Source organism: Polyodon spathula, chromosome 4, assembly GCF_017654505.1.
Source record: "Polyodon spathula isolate WHYD16114869_AA chromosome 4, ASM1765450v1, whole genome shotgun sequence".
NCBI classification, from domain to species: domain Eukaryota; kingdom Metazoa; phylum Chordata; class Actinopteri; order Acipenseriformes; family Polyodontidae; genus Polyodon; species Polyodon spathula.
This window is the reverse complement of record NC_054537.1, coordinates 69,297,564-69,320,544: the sequence shown is the minus strand read 5'-3', so window position 1 is coordinate 69,320,544 and position 22,981 is coordinate 69,297,564. Positions and strand designations below refer to the sequence as shown.

Below are 22,981 nucleotides of genomic sequence, written 5' to 3'. Positions count from 1 at the left end.
GAGGGCAGACACTTACTGGCGTCTCTTGAAAAAGCTGGACTTGCGCTCCTCCATCTCGTCAATGGGCGAGGAGGAGGACATGAGCGAGTTGTCTGAGGGGTTGAAGGAGGGACTGCTGCTGTCCCCTTGCTCCACTGACAGAGAGCTAGGCCGGTCTTCCAGAGCCTGCAAGAGAAAGCCATCAGCACAGCCTCAGCCTATGGATCATTGCACTGATACAGCCATGCCACTGTCTATAGAGACAGAGGTGCTCACAAGTATCGACACCCTGTGGTTTTTTATAATCAGTCAGTCAATAAATAAATTAATCATTCAGCTATCTTACTGTACTGCTGTCAATTAAATACATGCCTTTCATATATTTTTTGCCATTATACCAAATAAACAATGAACAGCAATAAGAGTAGTAAAGAAAAGTATGTATTTGTGTATTAAATTTGGATTTCTATCAACACATTTATGACTTGTCATCATGTGTACAAGCTCTGATGAACAAGCTTTCGGCACTCTTCAATAGAACATTTCCAACCAGCCAATACTTGGCTGTTTTCTTTTCACCAACCTCTTCAACTCAATCCAGCATTGACAGATAAAATACGGAACACTGATGGTTGCATGCAGTGTTAAAACATGTATTGCTTGACTGTTTGGGAATTACACCACTGGAAGCTATTTAAATAATGTCTTTAAAAACAGGCTACTGCACATTGTTCCACCTATAGTGAGAATACAAAGAAAACTAAAAGCATTTTTGTTTTCCTCTGAAAAACATTTCCGTTTTTAAATTTACACATAGTAATTGCGCAATTAAAATCTATCTTCAAGAATAAACAGTGCTTCAACAGTTAGCAATGGACAAAAATCACACACACAGTGTGCAGATCACAGCTCAAGCTGCGAGCTACAGTAGAAGAAATAGCAAGGGTGTGTGTGGGTTTTACTGGTGTGTGCGCAACATTATTAAATCTTTGCCCAGTACACACACATCAGGAAAACCTCACTGACTGGCACAGCCAGTTTGTTTTCATGAGGAGACCCAAAGATGGTGTTTAGTAAGCAACGCTGCACATTTTGGTTTAACATCGATGTCTATTCCACTTACCATTTTGCTTTTCACAAGCTCTTCAATGGCGCTCACCAGTTCTGCAGCACTAGGGGTCTCTGAGCTGGTAGGACGGACGGAGATCCGTGAGGACGTCTGCATGGGGGGGGAGGGGGGGTGTTATTAAGAGGCCTTACTCGCTTCCTAAAAGGAATTCCTAAACACAACTGCTAATATTGACTTGGCAGAATAGGAATGTATGGGGGAAATGGAGGGGATAGGCCTTAATCCCCAGCCAGTTACTAGTTCAACACATGCAAGCTTTACCAGAATGGGAGAATTCCAACCAGGGGATAACTTTTGCAGTCTCCACATCATCTAGAAAGACAAACTAACACATGCTAATTGGATAGAATTACTAAGCTTTTGCTCAAGTACAAAGTATGTTCAGAGAAACACACAGTAGATACGTTTGTCATATGTTATGGTGCGCATATATAAATATATATATATATATATATATATATATATATATATATATATATATATATATAGACACACACACACACAAAGATCTTTTATTTTCATGCACCTGCATTTCCCTCTCTCCAGGCATACATTAATAATACAACTAGGGGTGCACCGATAATTGTTAGCCTATCGTCGGCATGGCATCGATATAAGGGAAAAAAACACAGTTGGCTGTGGGCAGTTTTTGCTATTCATGCTTCAATTTCTTCCAGCACGTAATTTAATGTTTGGTCAGACACACTTAGTAATGGTGCATGAACACTGAGGCAGTCATTTTCCTTGCAGTGCCTTGTAACGTGCGATAACCTGCAGTAAATATGTCTCAAAAGAGAAAATATCTGAAGACAACAATAGGATTGAGTTGTGTGCAGCAGAACAGACTTGATGCTACGTTAAAACCAATGATGAACTGTGAGTACAGTATCATTTTTTTTTTTTTTAAGGTTGAATCCTAAATAACATTGATGGTTTAAATTATTATTATTATTATTATTATTATTATTATTATTATTATTATTATTATTATTATTATTACTACACAATGTGCTTCAAAATGACCTTTTTTAATTTGTGTTGATCTTGCTTAATCCGCATTGCTTGCGGGTGTATTCGGTGTCATTCTGAAGCAGAAATTGATTATTATTATGCTGTCTTGTTTAGTAACAAATTCAAGTTTGACTTAATTTTGTAACTGGAAATATAACATTTTTATGACATCTTTTTTTTGGATAAAGTGAACAATTTAAGCTGTGCTGCATTTTTAAGCAGTGCATGCTTAAAATAAGAATTTAACCAAAGTTATTGAAGTTGACATTGCATAGGCTACATTTTTCTCTTCTACTGTACAGTATAGGTAGAAGTTATAATACACAATGTTTGACAGCAAGTGGCTATAAAAGTTAATGTCACATTATATTCATATATATATATATATATATATATATATATATATATATATATATATATATATATATATATATATATATATATATATATATTATATATATATATATATATATATATATATATTATTCTACAGAAGTGTCTTTACAAAAAATGGTCACTGCACGTTTGTGATAAATTGCTGTCAAGCACACACTATAATACTAAGTTATTCTTTGTATTCTGAAGTAAATGTAACAAATAAACAATATATGCTAATTTTTTTTAACATCTATGATTATAAAACAGTTTAAACAGAGGCCCTGTGTCTTGTTCTAGTAGTTTACAACAGCTAACCTGCACTATCTATTGTTATCGGTATCCAACTGGCATCAGCTGATATGGGTAGATAATCATCGGCTAACGGTATCGGCCAAGAAAATCTTTATCGGTGCACCCCTAAATAAGACCCCTGACTGATTATTATTTTATTTTACTATTAAATGGCAAAATCATTTTAGTACTGAAACTTATTTAGCGTTTCCACTTAGAACCTTTCCACCCTCTACTTCATGACCATCCTGCAAATGAAGAAAATGTTTTAATGATTTTATCCTGGTTACTCAAATACTTTATATTGTTTATTTATTTAAGGTATATGTATGAAGACACATGCAATAGTTGTTGTTTATCTTTAAAACACACATTACTAGCTGCCAAAATAGCATTCTAATTTACTATTTATCCTATATATAAAAACAAACTAGCTCACCATTGTTGTGCCTTCCAGCTTTCCAAATAAGTGGTGCAGATTACAGATGGTTTCTGGCCTCACCAGCTATCTGATGTCAATTTAAGACTAGGTTTGTGGATGATAGTCAACATTAAGGGAGTCTGGGTAGGTATAGGGGGCACCAAGCCATTCAGAGTAATTGTCAGGCACATGACTTTGTAGCCGATTTCATTTGCCATCAAGTACTGAGAAACTGCTTTTGACAAAGATGTACAAGGAACGATCTACTGGAAGGAGGGAGGCACATGTAACGCTATCAAAAAACAAAAACGGGCACAGGGGCCTCTTGCAGACACTTCACACTAATCTCACATTGTCACTACAGCAAAGGATCATTTAAGCTGCAATCTCAAAATAAATCCTTTAAATATAGTTCTAATAACAACACATACTGTGAAGAGGAGGGAAGTTTTTTTTTTTTTTTTTTTTTTTTTTTTTTTTTAATTACTGGAGGACAAGAGGAGCAACATTGGAAAGGAGTGAGATTTAAATGGAAAGATAAGTGAACTGAGATAAAACAGAGACAGAACATAAATCAACATAATGCTATGGTAAACAATATGGTTACAAAACAAAGAGAAAACAAAGCAATTAGTGTCAGCGTAAGACTCCATTACATTACAGAAAAGAGCCACAGCTATGACGAGGGCTGGCCAGAAAGTAAAATGACAAGGCTTTCTAAAAATCCCTCTACACCATTTCAAACCAAAGACAGCAGAATTTGCTGCTGCTGAATACTATTCTGTGACAATTTAATGTAACAAAGAGGAAGAGAGAATATCAAACTACCCATTACAATTCCAGTCTCGGTTCTAACTCCGAGATGAAAAATAACAAAAATCGATTAACTTAAAAGAAAAACAACTTACTTTGGTGACATGCAAGCCAATGTACAAATAAAAATGTTACTGTATGAAGTGGTTTTGGGGGGTCGCATATTTTTTTTTTTATTTATTTTTTTTAATATGATCTAACATTTGTTTTAGTTAGCTTGTTTTTAGTTTTATTTTATAAAAAAATACTTTGGGCTGAAAATGTAATTAAAACCAACATATAGTATCAGTAATTTAACGGTTGATTGGTCAGCCATAGTTCCCTTGCTGTTCTACAATGTCACATTACAACTGGTCACCCAAGCGGCTGAGCGCAGCTATCTGGTCAGGTTTTGTATCTCATACTCAATGTAGCCAAAGTGGTGCGTGTAGAGAAGAAGCCGACTGAGAAATCACTACCATTGTGACAAAAGTCTAAAGTCACACTGCTTTTTAAATTTTATTTATGACAAACAACAACAAAACCTGGCTGTTTATTTGGCTGTGCTCTCCTTCTTAACCCGATTCCTTTTCATTTGTAATGAGCCCATGGTTACATTTCCTTTTTCCGGTTGGTTTCTTTAAAACAATATACAATACGATCTCACAATCCCCCCAATGACAATGACAATCATTTTGAAACTCTCACCACCTATAATTAGCCCCAGCTCTACGAAACAAGTTCACAGCATTGCATTAAGATGGGACCGAGATGGGGCTGGGATTTTGTTGGTGTTACCTTGTCATCCTGAGAGTCTGGCTGCAGGAGGCTGTGCTGCTGGATGGCCATGGGCGGAGGGAGTGGAACTGAATCTGCTCCCTCTTCACCCTCCTCCTCTCCGCAGCTCTGCATCCCTGAAGAGGAGGACTTGGACAGCGTTCCGCTGCTGAGTCCTTCGTTCCTCACCCTCTGCAAGAGAAACAGACCAGTTATTGGCAGCTCAGTTTTCAAAAGTATCCAGATCCTGGACAAACTAACCACCAGATAAACTGAATTTGCATTTGGAATATTCAATATGATGTCAAAAGTCTTGATGCAAAACAACAGACATTCAAAAGCTCACCTACAGTATTCACATCTAGTTTATCTTAGTAATGTCCCTGAACCTAATCCTACCTAATCTTTAATTAAACATTCCGCAATCACGTTTAAGAGGACAATTTAGAATGATCAAAGGGTGGAAAGGGTCAGCTTGGGGTTCACATTTAAGCTTTTATATAATTACAGCTAATAGTATCAAATATACATTTTCCTAATCCCTTCACTTGACCTAACATAGTATAGATGAACAGCAGCCGATACATTTGTAAAAGTGCTGCCCTGAGGAACACAGTCCTAAAGCACTGACCTCTTCGACAGTCTCATCCTGTGGAGTGGCAGCACTATCATCTGAGTCCTTCTGGGAGCCTGTGTCTGTACTCTTACGCACATCCCTGTGCTTCTTGTGCTTGTTAGCCAGCTTTTTGACGTGGCCGTCGGCTTTGCCACTGCTGAGGCGCCGCACAGGGCTGGTGAGCCATTTGCGAAGAGTGTTGCCAGGGCGCTTGGGGCCAGGGGAGCTCTGGGAGCCAATCCCATGGGGCTGCAAGGTGACAGAAGCAGGGGGGCTGGCATCATTGCTGCACACTGACAAGGAGTCTGTAACAGAAGAATAACAACAAAAAAGATTAATGATAATAAACATCTTGTTTTAAAAGTTTAGAATATCTTTATCTAACAAAAATAACAGAACCATCTCTATTTTGGGTAAGACTGGAAAGGTCACAACAGTGTAGTGCTCAACGATCTGCATTATTGTGCACTTTATTATCTGCTGTTGAAATGCAGGTCGTTCACCCGAAACTAGAACTGGAGTGCCATTGTGTACATGCATGACTAACAGGAACAGTAGGATTCAAGAAAGTAACAATTGTTGTACAACTAAGGAGTCTGACCTAAATTCCCCATCTGTGACTGACTGACACTGGCAAATCTAACCAAAGCGGTCATACAGCACCTGATATAATTGTTAACTTCAAACTTACTGCATTCAATAAACTCTCACGTTCACTGGGTGCGGCCTTCGCAACTCTGTCAATTCCACTGCATACGCAGAAGCAAGCAATGCTTTATTTGGAGGAGACTGGTTGAAAGCCTAATTCACAAAGTATCCACTTACTAGCCTCCCATTACCGGTAGTAAGCTCACAGCTTGTGCACATGCCATCTTTTAAAAGAATGAATGTCGTCTTATAATAAACAGACAGCTAACTAACTATGCAATTTCTAAGACTCATTATGCAAGAGATACATGTTGATGACCTACAGTACTGTAGACAGTAAAAATGGAAGCGACCAAATATCCATGTACAGATATTTTATGCCAAACAAACTGAGGCCAGAATTATTAGACTAAATAGTCTAATATAAAAGGAATTTCAAACAAACGTATAATATGGAACACCAGACGAAAACGTTGACAAGTTACGTAAGGCCATAATAAAATATCCCATGCAACGATGTCTGCATTTAATCTACTTTTAGCTACAAAGACCCTTCTTTCTGTTTTCTGGATAACTGCACTGTCTCTGTCCTTGATGTTTGCCAAAATGACATAACCAAAATGGCAACCTCCAGTAACACACACATCTGCTTAACTGTGCTCTACGGCAAAGTAACAAATAGAAAAGAAAAAAAAAAGGAGCTACATAACAATGAGTCATGTTTGGATGCACAAACTAACGGCTCCAAAATTTGTGTCTCATTTGAGACAATTTTCTGCGGTTTCTAGAACACGCCACAGTCTCATAAATGTTATTCCATTTCTTCTCAGAGGGAATTCAAGGGCACATACTGTTATGGACAGCACCACTTAAATTGGGACACCGAAATGGTGATTTCTCCTAAAATGGGACAGAGCTCTGGGAGGCGGTTTTTCCCCCCAATGCTATTTATGTCGTTTAATTGGGTCATCAATTCCTTTAATAGGGATACAATATTTTGAGATGATGAACGGAGATCGCTTTTCACAACAATACAGGTTCAGGTAACGTTGTGCAGTGATTAAGTGATTACACTGTGACTTGTGTAAACGATTGTTTTTTGCCTCATCTGTCATTTGCGAGTTGTCATCATGGCTGTGAAGCAAAAACGATTCGCTTTGCTTCTGGCTCGAAGGTTGAACTCTTGAAGGAGTTGTAGTCTCCTGTGGTTTCTCAGGCTGCTGCGGCAAAGAAATTTAGCGTGTCAACATTGCCTTGCCTCGCGGAAGGTAAAGATTAAATTCTGCAGCAGTTTGAAAACAATGGCACTACCAACCAAAAATGACAGAGAGCGAGCCAGGCTGAGAAGGTTGTAAAAAAAATACTTGTGTGCATGTCTTAAATTATGGACATAGTGTGACTACACTCCTCTTAAATGCCTCTTGTTTAATTAGGGACAGCCACTTATTCAGGTTATTTTTCCTGAGGTGTCTCGACAAAGCGCCGCCATCTGTGCCAAACAACTGATAACAAATCCTTGCTTTGTATCCTAGTCAAACCAGGTTACTGAGTCCCAGTTGAGCTACTTTTACCATGAAGCACCACAGGTGTAAATAGCTCCTAATGCCCATGGGAGTTACTTGCTTAAATATACTGCACCTAGTTATGGATTAACTACGTGTCTTTCCTATGAAGACAATGCTTTAAAGCATACAAAACACCAAGTGGCTGACTACCTGTAATTATGCAAGACGATCATATAAACTCTTTTCAGATCAGCATTGATAAATTAATGTATTAATTTTAGAAACCTTAAACTCTGTTTCACATACAAATACAATTTTCTGTTAAAGCTACTTCTTACAGCTGTTGCCCCAGCCCCAATATAAAGCATACGTCATTCCTACCATTCTTCCATGACAAGCCAGGAGAACAGGTCAGCCGCTCTCCCCCAGCGAGCTGCTGTCTTGATGAAGTCTCAGTTCAGAAGGTCTATGAACAACATGAGCCTGCCACTCTGAACTGTCTGCAGCAGATCCCACCCCACACAGAAAACACATTAAGGCTTGAGATGTGAGAAAGCAACAGCAGTCTGAGCCAACAAAGTCGCTAACCTCAGGCATCTGCAATTCATAACTTGACTGTTTTTATAATTAATCAAATCCTTCTGGCCACAGACAGAAAGAGTAAAAAAAAAAAATCAAGTCACAGAGTATGTTTTTGTCTTTGCACTAAAACAAGTTAACCTCAATGTTAAAGACTACAACAATACATACAGTAGCTTTTTATCCCAACTGTTCTTTTCCTAAAAGTCACAGCTAAATGTCACTGGCCTAGATACACGGTTAAACAGAAAAGCATGATCAAGACAAATTATCAAGCCATAAGAAAGCAAACTGTATTTTAACAACAAAATGTACTGAACCAGGCAAATCAACTTATCCATCTTATCTTGACGCCAACTTCAGAGGCATTTCCAGGTCATGCTTTATTGGTACAAAATTGAACTATTAAAAAAGTTAGTAAGAGAAAAGCCTGACTCACTCACATGTTGAAATATAAGATCACATGATCCCTCACACTTAATGTCACGGGCCTGCCCAAACCAACACAACTAAGAAATTCTTTTCTTCATGAAAATGTGCCACCCACAAAGGCCAACTTGGGCTTCCCCAGGAGTGAGTCTACTCATTAAACTCAGATCTGTTTAGAGATTCACTATAAAAGTGCTTTGGAATTTGAGTTGCAATACAATACCTACAGTAAACATAACCAAGTGAAGACCCTATAACAGATAGTGTTCTTTACGAGTTGCAGGCCACTGCCTACATAGAATACATTTCTGTATGAAGCCCATTTAAAAAACATTAAACTCAATTTTGACTTAGGTTCGAGACGAAGGCATGTCCCTTAAACACATATCATTTAAGCCAACAGAAACATAAAGCAGCAAGTAACTCCTGTATTAGCCTCCCCCTCTTCCACCTCAATAGCTACCCCTTGGTGGACTACAGCCTTGCCAAAGTTTAATGGATATGTAATTTGTACTGCCTAGACCTCATGCACAGTGAACCAAAGCAGTCTTTAGTGATAATGTTCAGTTGAAACTGTGAATGAACAGGTTAATTTTCTTTTCCTTCTACTCTCGCCTCTTCAATGCATGGTCTACCCTTACAGAACTGACTGTGTTTGGGAGGTGCTGGAACACGTCTATTCCTGTGTACCTGGAGAGACTGTACTGAACATTTGCCGCTCTGTTTCATCTTAATGGTATTTTAAATGCATGGTGAAACATGAGTGGTATCCAAAGTCCAGTCAATGAGCCTCTGGGTTCTAGCTCCCCAGACAGAGGAAAGAAGGGCAGGGCAGGGAAGTGAAGGAGGAATTTGACGCCTACCTGTGGCAGGCTAGAGAAGATATCTATCACTAAACTACAGAAGGGTTTGTGCCACTCAGAGCCAGTGCCTTTGCACAAAATGTTATTTTGTTACAGACCTTGGACCGATGACAGTCTGCCTCATTAAGTTCTGCTTTGTGTAAAAAAATAAACAAACAAACAAATAAATAAATAAATAAATAAATAAAATATTTATTTAACAACTAACTTTTTAACTCAAACGTTTTTTAATGGAAGTCATCTGCAATTCATCAAAATACAACCTTAGTTGTGTCTGGGCAGGTTAAGACCTCACAACTATGTCTCTCATACTGTAAATGCTATTTTATTAAAATAGCAAACACCAACGGAGTGTTCACTGGCTTTCAAAAAACTCAACGTGAGGTCTTCTAACTTAACTTTCATTTTCAGTTCAGTACTAAACAGGACCAGTAACTTTACCTCATTCCTACTTCTAATACAAAGACCGTTTTTCATATTATTCTAACGACTTTAAATCTCTCTCTATACTTAAACTACTAAATGTTTTCCGAGAAATTTACGGATTAAAAACAGTTCAACATATTAACTATTTAAGGCAATAGGCAAACATAAAAGAGATGAAGGACAGAACAATGAGTGAATTAATGTATCAAAAGACAGAGGTGGATTAAATTGATGGTGTAACACAAGTCATAAGTACTTGTATAATTTAGCTACACACACATTAATAGAATCAGAACATAAAAGCATTAACTAATTTGCGTTTTTCTCAGGCCTTGGTCCATGTGGCTGTAAATTTGATTAGTGGTGTTGGCTGGAATCCATCTATAATCATGGGAAAAGGAAGCAGGTTATGGACTGGTGGACAAATCCAAAGTATGGCTACACTGCTTATCTCTGTAATGATTACTTACAGGAGGACCAGCACTATCCTTCAGGGATTCCTCAGAAACATCTGGAAATCACTGCTTAATGGAATATGCATTAAAAAGTGTTGTGTTTTTTTTCTTTCTGAAGTACTCTTCACACGATTTAATAGCTGGCTAGAGTCACTTTTCACTTTCAAGCCTCAGAAATGCAGTGGTGAAAGCAATGATGCCTATTCAACCTGCAAAATCACATGCTATAAAATAACCCCACAAACAGGTTCGGGACCAATACATGGCATTTTTTTTAAGGAAATAAGACGGGTTTACTTCATCTTCAAAACAAGCAATTCATGATTAAGCAAACCAAAAATGTCAACTAAAGCGATAAATGTCTTTCTGACCTATGAGTATTTTGGTTGAACTTCAGCGAGCACAGCAAGTGACAAAGTAGCATTTCAGCACCACATAGGAATGTGACCAATTACCCTGATCTCCCGTTACCCTCTATCCTTAAACCTTTCAAGTAGGTCTAGTCACCATGAAATCTACTACAGACCTCCAACAGTTTAATTGAGAAACTCTGTTTAATATTTTGTGTCCAAGCAGCGCAACCTTTTATTCTTCAGATGACTTCACAACAAGACACGAAATGCACAAGCTTTAAAGAATGCCTTTGAGGTTTGGGTTTACGCAGCTTGCTTTTCAAACCACATTGTTAAAAAAAAAAAAAAAAAAAAAAAAACTATTTGCACAGACTTGTCATGATTAAGAAGATTAGGTGTCTATTTATGATAAGTCTTGGTATTTGCAATCATATTAGCACACACTTGAAATTAAAATGTATGTAACACTGCAAGTAAAACATTCTTCAATCTATCTGTTTAATCTCACCAATAGACTCCTGGAAATACAGCTGAAAATGTAGGGAGTTTAGAAGATCCAGTAATTGTACTTATCTTTGAATTTGTATTGTATCAAATATTAAAAATTAATACGAGACAAGGTGGAAATTATTATTTTTATTAAATTATTATTATCCTCCACTGGACGTTTGCCTACTTTAAGTTTCATTTAGGCAAGTCATCTACAAAATGTCATGATCAAAAACGAATAAAACAACAATGTACAACTGAAATGTTTGTCTAACAAACTGATTTTTATGAAGTTTAGGAAGTTGGTGGAGTACAAAAAAAAAAAAACTTTAGTGAAAAAAACAGTGTTGAGTTTGCTTTAGGACTTGGCATCTGGTTTACATTTAACCACTAATCAATAACCTCTGATGCAGACATGTGGACAAATAGCAGCAATCTAGACATTAATATTATAATTTAAATCTACAGTGGTACTAATTACACTACCTGTACACTTGGCATCAGTGTGGTTTTGCAATTTTATAAAATTAAAATATACATTTTTTTATTTTTTATTTTTGTAAAACTTTGCTGACCGTCCATAAGAGCAGAGGATTCAGTCACAATCAGAGTGTCTGAAAGTTGCTAGAAATGAAAAATGTGTTAAATCTAATATTTCAAAATGGAATTCTGCTATCCAGGTCTAAAGATGAGACACATTAAGAAATGCCTGGAATTCTTTTCATGTGGCTTGATCTTACAATGCCTGCTCTCTTGGTGTTCCTGTTAAACAAGAATAAGTGAAACAGTGGGGGGCTCTCCACAGACAACGTCCCCCAATAACACTGCTGGCAGGAGGGAAAAAGGAGTTTCATAAACGCAAGATTTAAACGATTCTCTCCTTGTTCGGGTCAAGGTTAAAGGATTGCTTTTCCTGCACAAATACTTCAAAATTGCTTCAGGCTCTGACTTCTAGTAAATAAGTAGAAAGTGATGTTATCTGGTCAGGCTATTTGTCAGCTTTTAAAAAGCTTATGAATAATAGAATGTATGTTATGCGCATACTTTACTGTTATGAAAATACTTAAGGTAACAGGTTGTTGGCAAAATAACTGCAAAGCACAGCTGAAGCTGGTTGATTATATGCATAACGCATATTAGAAGTTTATACAGCACAAACCAACCTCTTGGATTTGTTTACCTACTTTACAATCTACAAAATTAGAAAAAGGTGACTAATGGTATCAAATAGCATAAGGGGAATTAGTCTGCATATGATTAAGCAATATATAAAATTAATACACCTCCTCTGAAACCCTTGAGCAGAGAAGGTTACAATCCCAATACTATACTAAACAAATCTAACATCCAAAAATGCTTCATCTGTATGAAAAATAAAGAACTGCCATAGGCATCAACATAGATAAACTGATTTATATTAAAAAAATACTGTACAAAAAAGCATTCAACTAAACTTGTTTTCTTATAAATGATCCAATATCAATACACGATCAACAAACAGCATTACTTAAATTATTATTCAATTACACTGTATCATACTGCTTTATCTAACCCATACCTAGGTCAAGAATCCAAAACTTGCAATTGTTGGTCTGTCCTGATGCTGGGTTCACATGGTAAACAGAGCCCAGAGAATGCACCTGCTGGATTCCATTAGCCATGGTCCGAGTCCACTTGTAAAAACACAGAGACTTAAGTGGAGAAATTCCACTCACAGAAACGTCATTTGTATTTAAAAGGTTAAACTGGTACAAAATCACTTAAAGAAAAGAAGTACCAAATCAAACAATCCGAGCCCGTGCTAGCTATACAGTATTGTATTAAAAGATCTTAGAAAAGTTGTCTGCTTTGTTCTTGGAGATCATTATCCTGTTCTCACCAAGACGCAACTCTCTCTCTCTCTCTCTCTCTCTCTCTGTGTGCAAGGGATGCTCTTCTAACTTAATCATAGTGAGCACTGCTCAGGTTCAGCCTCCCATCTGGGAACATTTGGAAACAGAAATCAGACTCCACCATAATAACTGTAGCTGAAGCACCACTCAATTTACTGGTTTAACAAAGTCTTCAGCAAATTACTTTAAGGCAATCTGCTACATAACTTTTCAAGAAAGTATATCCAATGACACTACAGTCATTTTAATATGCATTTTACTAAACTACAAAAACTAGGTTGTAAAATATATTACTTAAAATATAAAAATAAGTCTAGTCTAACATATATGATTTCTGTGCTCTTTGAAACTTAACCCTAAAGTGCTGTTTTACTTGCTGCTGTGGAAATGTAGATAGCTACCATATAGATATCTACCATTTGGCAATAGAGCATTAAGCTTGAGATTTACATATTTGAAGGGAAAATGTGAAACTAACTGTCAGTACAGGCAGTGGCATAACTTTGGTTTCAAAAGTGTGTGTGTGTGGGGACGGGGACGGTGTTCTGTAGCTGGGTTATAAATGAGGCGGGGCATTCTGTAAGGGATAAACAACGAGAAGGGTTTAGACAATGTTGTAGACTATTTTTATCATTTGTATTAAAACACTCACACAGACTACTATTACTGTACAGTCAGTTTTGAATTGGGGTGTCACGATATAAATATTTTCTCATACAATTATTGTGTGTGTTATTATGATAATTGCAATACACACGATAATTTGCAAAGAACTACAAAAAAAAAACCTTACAAATTTATGAGGTTTAGTATTTATTAAGTTATAATAGGTATGAAATCAGTATAGCCTAAACTAACTAAAAAAATATGGTGCTTACTTATAATACAATAGATATGTATACAATACTCAATATTTGAAATGCAGAACTCTGAAATAAAAAATAATTTGGAGCATTTTCAAAGCAGAATAAAATAAGCCTTACAGAATGAACTCAGTCATCATCCCCATTTTTTTTTTTTTTAAATAAAAAAAATAATTGTTCAAGCTTTTCTCTTCAACAATCTGACCATCGTCATTTTTTAAAAACCAAAATAATCCCATATTATTGATTTAATTTGTTTTTTGGGGGGTACAGTTGGTTTCCCTCTTCACTGTCTGTCATCTTGTAATGCAGTGGTGCCGTAAACTCTCACGTGATTCAAACGTAATTGATCTTACACAGTGCTGGATCACGTAACACAACCAATCACAGTACATCAAAGTTCTACACCGGAAAAGAGTATGCAGGACGAAGTATACAGTATGGTACTGGCAGATCACTTTAAAAAGTCCATCACTGCAATTTGAACTTACTTGTATGAATAATTTAGCATTACAAATTATCACTTGAGATTGACAAATCATAAACATAAATAAATAATTACCGCGATACTGAAAAATATTGACGACATAATAATTGTCAGAATTTTTATCACTATTATCTTTTTATCGTCATATTGCAACACCCCTAGTTTTGAACAATAAGATCCCAATGTTCACACAGATAAGATTTATGGTAGTGAAAACATGATCAAGTTCAAAATAAAGTTATGAAACTTTTTTTTTTTTTTAACCACTTGGCTCTTTGCCTATCTGTTTGCTTTGAAGCACCCCACACTGCACACAAAAAACAACCCATTTTTAAAGACAACAATACTATTTTTCAATACAGTTAGATAAAACAATACTCTTAATCCAATGAACATGAACGCAAACCAGATGGAAAAAGTAGAACCCTGTATTTACGGTTTTGAGTTGTTCGCCTTGCCAGCAGTGTGCATAAGTTTATTTAAATAAACTTAATTACGTTTTTTTAAACGGTAAAAACAGAAATGTAGATCAGAACAAAATAACACGGATTCCATAGGGCTCTACATATCTGTCCTTTCATTGTACCATGATGCTTTGCAGGAGATATGTAACATTAAATCGATACGTTTGTCAACATCTGGCCTCAGTTAAGTACCTGGCTGAGTAAATGGAGTCCTTCGAGACAGAACACCCTTATGACAAAATGGAGAACACTTGGCTGATGTCTACAACGGTATCAATCACAGCACAGAGCTCCAGTTTCGTGTACCGATAATCTCCACACAAACTGGCCCGTTTTCCAGCATATACTTCTTTCCCTGGGTTGGTCTGGCTCCAGCAGCAGGGAGGGAATGACAGAAACATTACACCTTAGAACTTCTAGTGTTGTGCTGCGCCCTGACAAGGGGATCTTTATTTAGGAGTTCAGCTGCTTCACACTTTTACAAGAAATCAGCTCATGACTGTTGCTAGCCTTATATTGACCTAGACCAGGACTGTGCAAAAAAAAAAAAAAAAAAAAAAGGTGATTTATTTCAAGAGTTTTATCTTGTGGGATACAACATGTTAAAATAGTTAGTATAGACTGTTGAACCTGTAATATTCATTCTACTGTATGACATATTTTGTATGAGACTGCCAACCTGGCTTCAGTAACAACCACAGGAATGGATATTTCACAGAATTCCACTCACAAGGTTATTTACATGCAAGTCTAGGCATATTCTACAGTGCAAGGCTACTACACTGAATTGCTGGAGATTTAATAGGAAGGCAGATAGAGCACTGTTGACTTTTTTATTATCTATTATCATCTACTACTACGACTACTACTAAGTTCATGCAACAATGTTATTACATTTTAAGTCTAATAGGTAGTCACTAAAATCTATACTGATATAGTTTACTTGTTTAAGAAATCGGTTATTATACCAAATGTAAAACAAACCGGAGAGGAGTTAAAATTGTTCATTTTCTTTTACAACTGTGCCGGGTCATGGGAACGCAACTACACTAATGCAAAGCAATCCCCTTCAAACACTACTTCAACACAATGGATTGTCTACTGTGCCAGCTAAACCGCAAACAACTCAGAGCGTCAGACACAGCCCTGTGATGAGAAAATGACAAGGTTTTCTGCTTAGGAAGCAGTTTTAAAAATCCACATGAAAAATGCCCAAGAGTGTCATGCTTTTATTTCTATTAATCTACAAACCCAATGAAGTAAATGGAGTGTCTGAGGAGAAAAAATAAAAAAAAAAGTTTTATAAACAGTGACAAACTTTAATTGCTCATGAAACCACCACTTATTTGTTAAAAAAAACAAAAAAAACCCATAATAATTCCAAAGGGATTTCGTCCTTTAAAAATGTATGTACAGGAAGTAACTTTGTTTTCATAGATTAAACACAGTTCTTTGCACAAAGTGTTGAGCTAGCGGTAATTAAGTATTTTCTATGCAGTTATTTAACTAGCGCATAATTGAAATCAAGTGCTTATAGAGTCAAATCTCTGCTTTTAAATTAATATCTGAATGCATGTTCAGGTGTGTTTAAAATTCCTCACAAAGAACGGATCTCAATAATACTGAAAGCTAGTGACTGTAAAAGTAATGAGTGCACAAGGTGCCTCTGGTGCTCAAAAACGGAAAATGTCCACCTCTCAACAGGGTTATGAATATGCATTATATTTATGCTAAAGCTAATTGTTTTCCACCCACTGAGAGGTAGAGTGTGTTAACATTTCCCTTCCAGCTAAACCCCATATTTTGTTATACTGTTATCTGACATGACAACCTGCCCTTTCCCATAGCTACTTAGCTAGTTAGACACACATGCAGAATAAGCAAGACTGTTAAAATGAAAAATCAGGTTAGATTTTTATACAAAGGAAAATAAACAAAAAGGTGAGAAAAAAAAACAAAAAAACCCCACAAAACTGAAAATTACCCTTCCATAACGTCAGCTAGGGATGGAAGAATGGGCCCAGTTTTGGGCTGAAGTTGGTCATTGGGACGCTATTGTAACAATATAGCTATTGCTGTGCGTTACTTTGTACTGAGCTGGGACAGATAAAAATGTAACCCCAGAAGCAAGGTCAGTCTTTAGAAAAGATTCTAAGTTGCAACTGACACTTACCAAATCTGTAAGCACACTAGATGTTTAATAAAGGTTCTCTGTGTTGTGAAATCTAAACTGAGTTGCCCAAATTATTGTTAGAAGTAAGCAACAATGAAACAGCTATGGCTCCAGTATCCTAGTTGCTGTAGACAATGCTGTGGTGCTCCAAAAGCTGTCAAGAGAGCACAGTAAGAAAAGAGCTACCTGTTTTCTTGTAGTCAAGGAAACACAAGAAATTGCTTGCTCTCATGGCTTTTCTGGTGGTGAGAAGAAAGCCTGACATGAGTATAAGGTTATAGAATCAGTGCTGAATGCCAGGGAGCAACATGATAAGTGCATGTTATTAGACTATTGTTTTGATACTGTTATCCAAGAATACCTGTTTTTTGCTAGTTTTTTTTATTTTTATCCCCAGAGAATTAGAAATCATGAAAAAAAGCAGCACCACGTTCTTAGCTGGAGGGCTAAGGCAGTGAAATAAATCAACAGGACATAAATAGACCCACGAGGTCCTGCCCCGAAGTTTTAAACAGCCATTTTATCCATCTAGGACGCCCACGTCTTTCTCAGGTATCCAGTTAAAAAGGAAACAGCTGAGCCTGCACTTCCTTGCCTGTCTACAGAGTTACTGCTCATTTCAAAGGGCAGCTAAAACTGAACTGAGCTCCACTTGGCAACTCATTAGGAAGCGTTCAAAGTCATTTTCAACACCAGAAAACTTCACTACCCATATTAAAATCAATTATAAACCTGCTTGGAAAAAACCTGCTTTCTGATTTTGTTTGCTGCGTTCTATCAACCACACGTTAATCCCACACAACCTTTCAACGCAGGCGCATCACCAAAAACTTTGAATTTAAATTCATATGCATTATTCTATAACTTTTAATATCTGTAAATTATGATTAATTAATTAATAAAAAAAAAAAAAAAAAAAAAAAAAAAAAGACAAACCCACAATCAAATTTTGATCTTTTTAATGGAAAAACACTTGACGAATGGTATGAAGATCAATTTCCTGAATCTGACAAAACACAGGTACCAGTAATTAACTTTACTTTAAAAGAAAAAGGCAGAGTGGGATAACAGAAACAGAACTACTCGAACTTCAACAAAATGAAAAAAAAAACAAAAAAAAAAACAATAAAAGCTTTTGGGCTGTGAACATCATAAAAAAAACTGGCTTCAAGAAAAAAGTAAACCTGCTACCTTTCACTTACTTTCTCAGGAATGTTATGCTTCCATAAGAAATATCAGTCTGCGAGTTGGTACAGTATCAATTGCTTTTTGAAGGATCCGCCATACAACAGAAAAGTTTAGCAAAAGATGCTGCATTTAACACAGCTAGCAATGTATTTGTAGCAGTATTTAAAAAACTGAGATGAAGTGGAAATGACGAAGCAACACACTGTCACTCAATACCACCTGCAGACCTGGAGAAGTTAACATGTAATTTACAGTTATATATGGTCATTAATGAATTAGTATAATAGGTTAATGTAATTGATATACAGAAATGTACTTAACATTAATAAACACATGTTACAGTTACAATTAAACGTATGTTATTATATAAAAATAAAACATGTTTAAACAAATTTTGTTTTCATTACACTGGAACAATTTGTTTGTGCGTAATGATATTTACTGTTATTGAATATATTTTTTAATTTGCTGTGTTAATTTAAAAAAGTAAATATAGTAATTTTAAATTTCACTTATAATAGGATTAAGGCACTCCAGGGGGAGGGTTAACATGAGATAACCGTACACTGAGGCTTTGCGTCAGGCCTTACAAGGCCCTAAATGTGCAGTTATCTGATGTTAACCCACCCTCTGTCGTACCTTAATGCTTCAGCATTGTTGACCGGAAATGATTCCCCGCCAAGCTCCTACCTTTGTGGTTAAAGATGCCTTCCATCTCCATGCTGCTGCGAGAGTGGGCGATGCAGAGACTGCTGCAGGGTACCAGGCCTTCAGCTGCGGGAGAGCGGTCAGTGGTCCGCACCAGGCACCAGTCCGGCTTGTCATGTGGTCGCTCCAGGACCTCCACGGTCTGACCACGGCGGACTGTCATCTCATTGCTGAAACTGGCCATAAAGTCATGGATCACCACTGTCAACTCACAACCTCCAGACAGCTGCAGGAGATGGAGAAAAATAGTGATGTCAGGCAACTTTCTGTTATTATTACTCACAAACCTGACTTATCATCATTTAACACAGTCAGTGTTTGTTTTCTGCCAAAGATTCAGGTATGCATCCATTTTAAAAACGACATTTCCAACAGGCACAATAGCTGATTTTATGCTAGCCCTGACCATTAGAAATATGTTAGTATGTCCCAAAATACTAATGTCCTGAATGCAGAGAACAGTAATTCAAGAAACACAATAAGAATGAACTTTAGTAATTGCCGTTACAAACATGGACTGTATCTGTAGTGCTGACGATGCAGGTCGAATCAGGGTCAGGAGGCAAAAAAAAAAAAAAAAAAAACTAGGTTCAGTGGAAAAAAAAGATATATCTATACTGTGAGTTTGTTCTTTTGGTTTTGAATAGGTAACCAAAACCATTTTTTTTTTCTGCGAATTTAAAATATGTTACTTGATACGTACAGAACATTTTGTGTGTCACTGCCGAAACGTGTGTGAGTCATGACAGCTTTAGGACCACTCCATATGCAGTTAAATGAAAAGCAGACTCGCCAAACTGCCAGGGAGAAAACAAAGCTCTCCAGAGAAATAAGAAAACTATAATCTCAACTCAAATTTCAGGACAAGCATCTTGTGTTTCAACAGAATACATTTGCGGCTGTCTGCAGTGTAATAAGGTCCTTTCCCGGTTGTTTAGATTACTTATCTTGCCATAAATCCAGAAATGACAGCATGTATCACCCAGACTACACACTGCTCTTAACAAGAGTGCAGACAGTGTTGCTATAGCAATCCACCCTGACACAAGAACAGGTAAATGTCAAGCTATAATAGGAACATTCATTGCAAGCATTCTCAGAGAGCCTGAAGTATATTCTGTGCTTCTTTTTAAAGACATCCCATTACTAACTTCAGTCAGTTCATACATGTCCTCTTCAAATGCTTACTGCCTATCACATCATATTCAATTGGGATTCGTGCCTCGCCTCCCAGAAAACTCTTAAACAGGTGCATACAAGGAGATAGAGGAGTGACACACAGTGTATTCTATTTTTGTGATTATACAAGTTTTAGAAAGTGTTTCATGATATAAAACAGTGCAATTAGTGTGAAGTGATCTTGTATGGACAGTTGTGTGACCAATAACGCAAGATTCCAGTGTACAATGCTTCTTAAAGGGGAAATCTGCTGTTTGTAGTTGGGTGTAGTTAAAGGATATATAAGGACATTTTTATGTTATTGTGTTACGTGTTCCCATGTGTTGCTATAACTGTTTAAGTAAGGTGTGTATTGTTTTAATTATTAAAAAATAAATAAATAAATAAATAAATTAATAAATAAAAACACAAACACCTTACTTAAACAGTTATAGTAACACATGGGAACATGTAACATAATAAAATAAAAGGTTCTTATATACCCTTTAAGTGTTGTATTTTGAAATTCCTACTTTACCTCTCTATCATACTTGATTTCTATCACCGATTCCCTATCAAATGATCAACTTCCTGAGGAACAATTGTGCAAATGAAACTAAACATAAAAACAGACAAATCCTGGTCTATGACCCTTGTCACTGTAGTTTAGAAGGACTTGTTTCCCATGCTCCCTCAGTACTGCTCATCAAAAACACTTTTAAACTCATGTCAGATAGGAGAAGGAAGGAAGGAAGGAAGGAAGGAAGGAAGGAAGGAAGGAAGGAAGGAAGGAAGGAACAGACTTTGAATTATAATAAGGTGTATTTGCTAGTGCATCTCTTTCGACATCAGAAACAAAAGCCCTTTTATCTTACTCATGAAACACATTTCCCTCAAAACGCTTCAAGCACCCTCCCTCTTTGTTGCAGTCCCTGACTCCAACCAGTTGATTGTGTTTTTTTTTAATTTTTATCCTAATCTGACACCTGTGATGAAAGGAGAGATTACACTCTGTAATAATGAGCCAACCCTGCCATAATAATCAACTGCAAGCAGGCTTTCTCTTTCATCGGCCACATCACATGAAACGCAAACAGCAGATGACCTTTAACTCAAGAAAGGCTCCCAACAGCTTGCGATGAGCAAGAGCTTTGCACTACTGCCACTTCCCCATACTGGTGTCGTTTATAAGAGACACCAGCCATTGTGATACACTAGACACGGCTTATTCAAATTCAGGCTGATATTGCATTTACATTTATTTTTCTTTTTTAATTAGCATTTTTGTTTAATTTACAAAAGAAGCCCATTTGCTTCAACCGTATTCCCCAAGGTGCAGTGTTCACAAAACTGTTTTTATATTCTGTCAGAAAGCAAAGATCTGACAGATTAACCCAGGTCATGGGTTCTGAGGAGACAAAGCAGTAGACCAGTTAAGACTAAGACAGACACAGCGGAAAGTGTCTGACCTGGCCCAGGGTTCAAACCTCAATTAGGGTCAAAAGTTTGAACTCACAAAAATAAAACACATCTGGAATGCCTGCTAATAGGCTTACAGCATACCAGATATTAACAAAAGCTGTTTTGTCAGATTCATCTTTACGCTATGTATGGCAGCAAGGTCAGTTTTAAATCCTACTAAATGTTTACGCAAGGATGGAACAATCTACCAACACCTCATATCACGGTTCACGTGGTTCCTGTACTGTCCATCATATTAAATGGATCAGAGTTTTGTTACTGTGAAAGCACGGCTATTAACTCCTTTTGTCCCAGCAAAATCCAGCCTCTACATGGCCTGGTACACAAAATAATAATTCATTCAGCCACCAGCTGTGCAAAATATTTATTAAAAAGGGTCTGATTCTACTACGGTATTTAAAATCAGCACTGTTATCATAAGCACTGTTACATAAGTCTGTGACTTCATATAGATACATCAAACTAAGAATTTCAAAAAGCAGAACATAAATTTGGACGAAGAAGAATTTGGATGAAAGAAAAATGTGGCCAGATAATGGTCCCTGTGAAGAGTGGATATGCACAGATTGTGTTTTACTGAAAAGCACCAGGATCTCTACTTTAACCTTGTTAGTAGTACATAGGTGATGAATCTAACAAATTGGTCCACTGCTCACAGTTGTTTTCCTGCTGTACTAATCTTTTGTTTATAAAAAAAAAACAAAAAAAACAAAAAATAAAACAAGCTTTAACAAAATTGCCTGCTTTATGCCAAATTTCTAATTTTGGATTTCGATTGCGTTTACATTCAGTGCTACGCTATACAAAATCCTACAACACAACACGCCTCAGTTTAAAAAAAAAAAAAAAAAAAAAAAAAAAATACTATCCAACATAAAACAATTTGAGATCTAAAGTTTAACATCAACTATTTTCAAAAGATACTATACAAACTGCATGAAAGAATTAAGTAAAAAGCTCACATACCCACTTATAACGAGGCACTGCTAGTGAGCTCAGCAGCTGAGCCACAGATCCAAGGCTTTTACTTGCTATTTAATTTGCTGCGCTGGAGTCCTTCATCTTCTCTCTAGACAACTACAGTATCAACTGTAACGGCAACTAGCCTTTCTCACTCTTTATAACAAGATAATGGAACAACAGGTAACTTTCTGAGCCAAATGAACTAGTTCAGGCTACACATAAATTGTGTAATACTTCAAGAATGCTGTTCAGCCTCATTGCTCAGAATCCCACAGACACAAAGGATACTCATTCCAATTCCTCTTGATTTATGATACATAAAATCACACGCCATGTCTGGTTATCACAGCCGACAACAGGTTACAAGGGAGGGGAAGGTGATGATGGAATGATTTAAAGCTGCAGTGTACACTGTTATAAAGATTCATAACCCCTTCACCCACAAACCATAATCACTCTGTA

The 22,981-nt window shown here is 36.8% G+C and overlaps 1 protein-coding gene across 5 annotated transcripts in view; it reads right to left on the bottom strand.

The window, feature by feature from the left end:
• Positions 1-22,981, bottom strand: part of LOC121314789 (triple functional domain protein-like) — a 183,765-nt gene that overhangs the window by 16,627 nt on the left and 144,157 nt on the right. For all 5 annotated transcript variants that reach the window (XR_005950156.1, XM_041248463.1, XM_041248465.1 and 2 more), the window contains 5 exons: positions 18,899-19,142; positions 5,410-5,699; positions 4,800-4,970; positions 1,103-1,198; positions 17-165 (listed from right to left, as the gene is read on the bottom strand). Coding sequence is in view for 4 of the 5 variants with exons in the window: in XM_041248463.1 (XP_041104397.1) it covers positions 17-165; positions 1,103-1,198; positions 4,800-4,970; positions 5,410-5,699; positions 18,899-19,142 (950 nt within the window). In the remaining variant the exon portion in view is untranslated. The remainder of the gene's footprint in view (positions 1-16; positions 166-1,102; positions 1,199-4,799; positions 4,971-5,409; positions 5,700-18,898; positions 19,143-22,981) is intronic.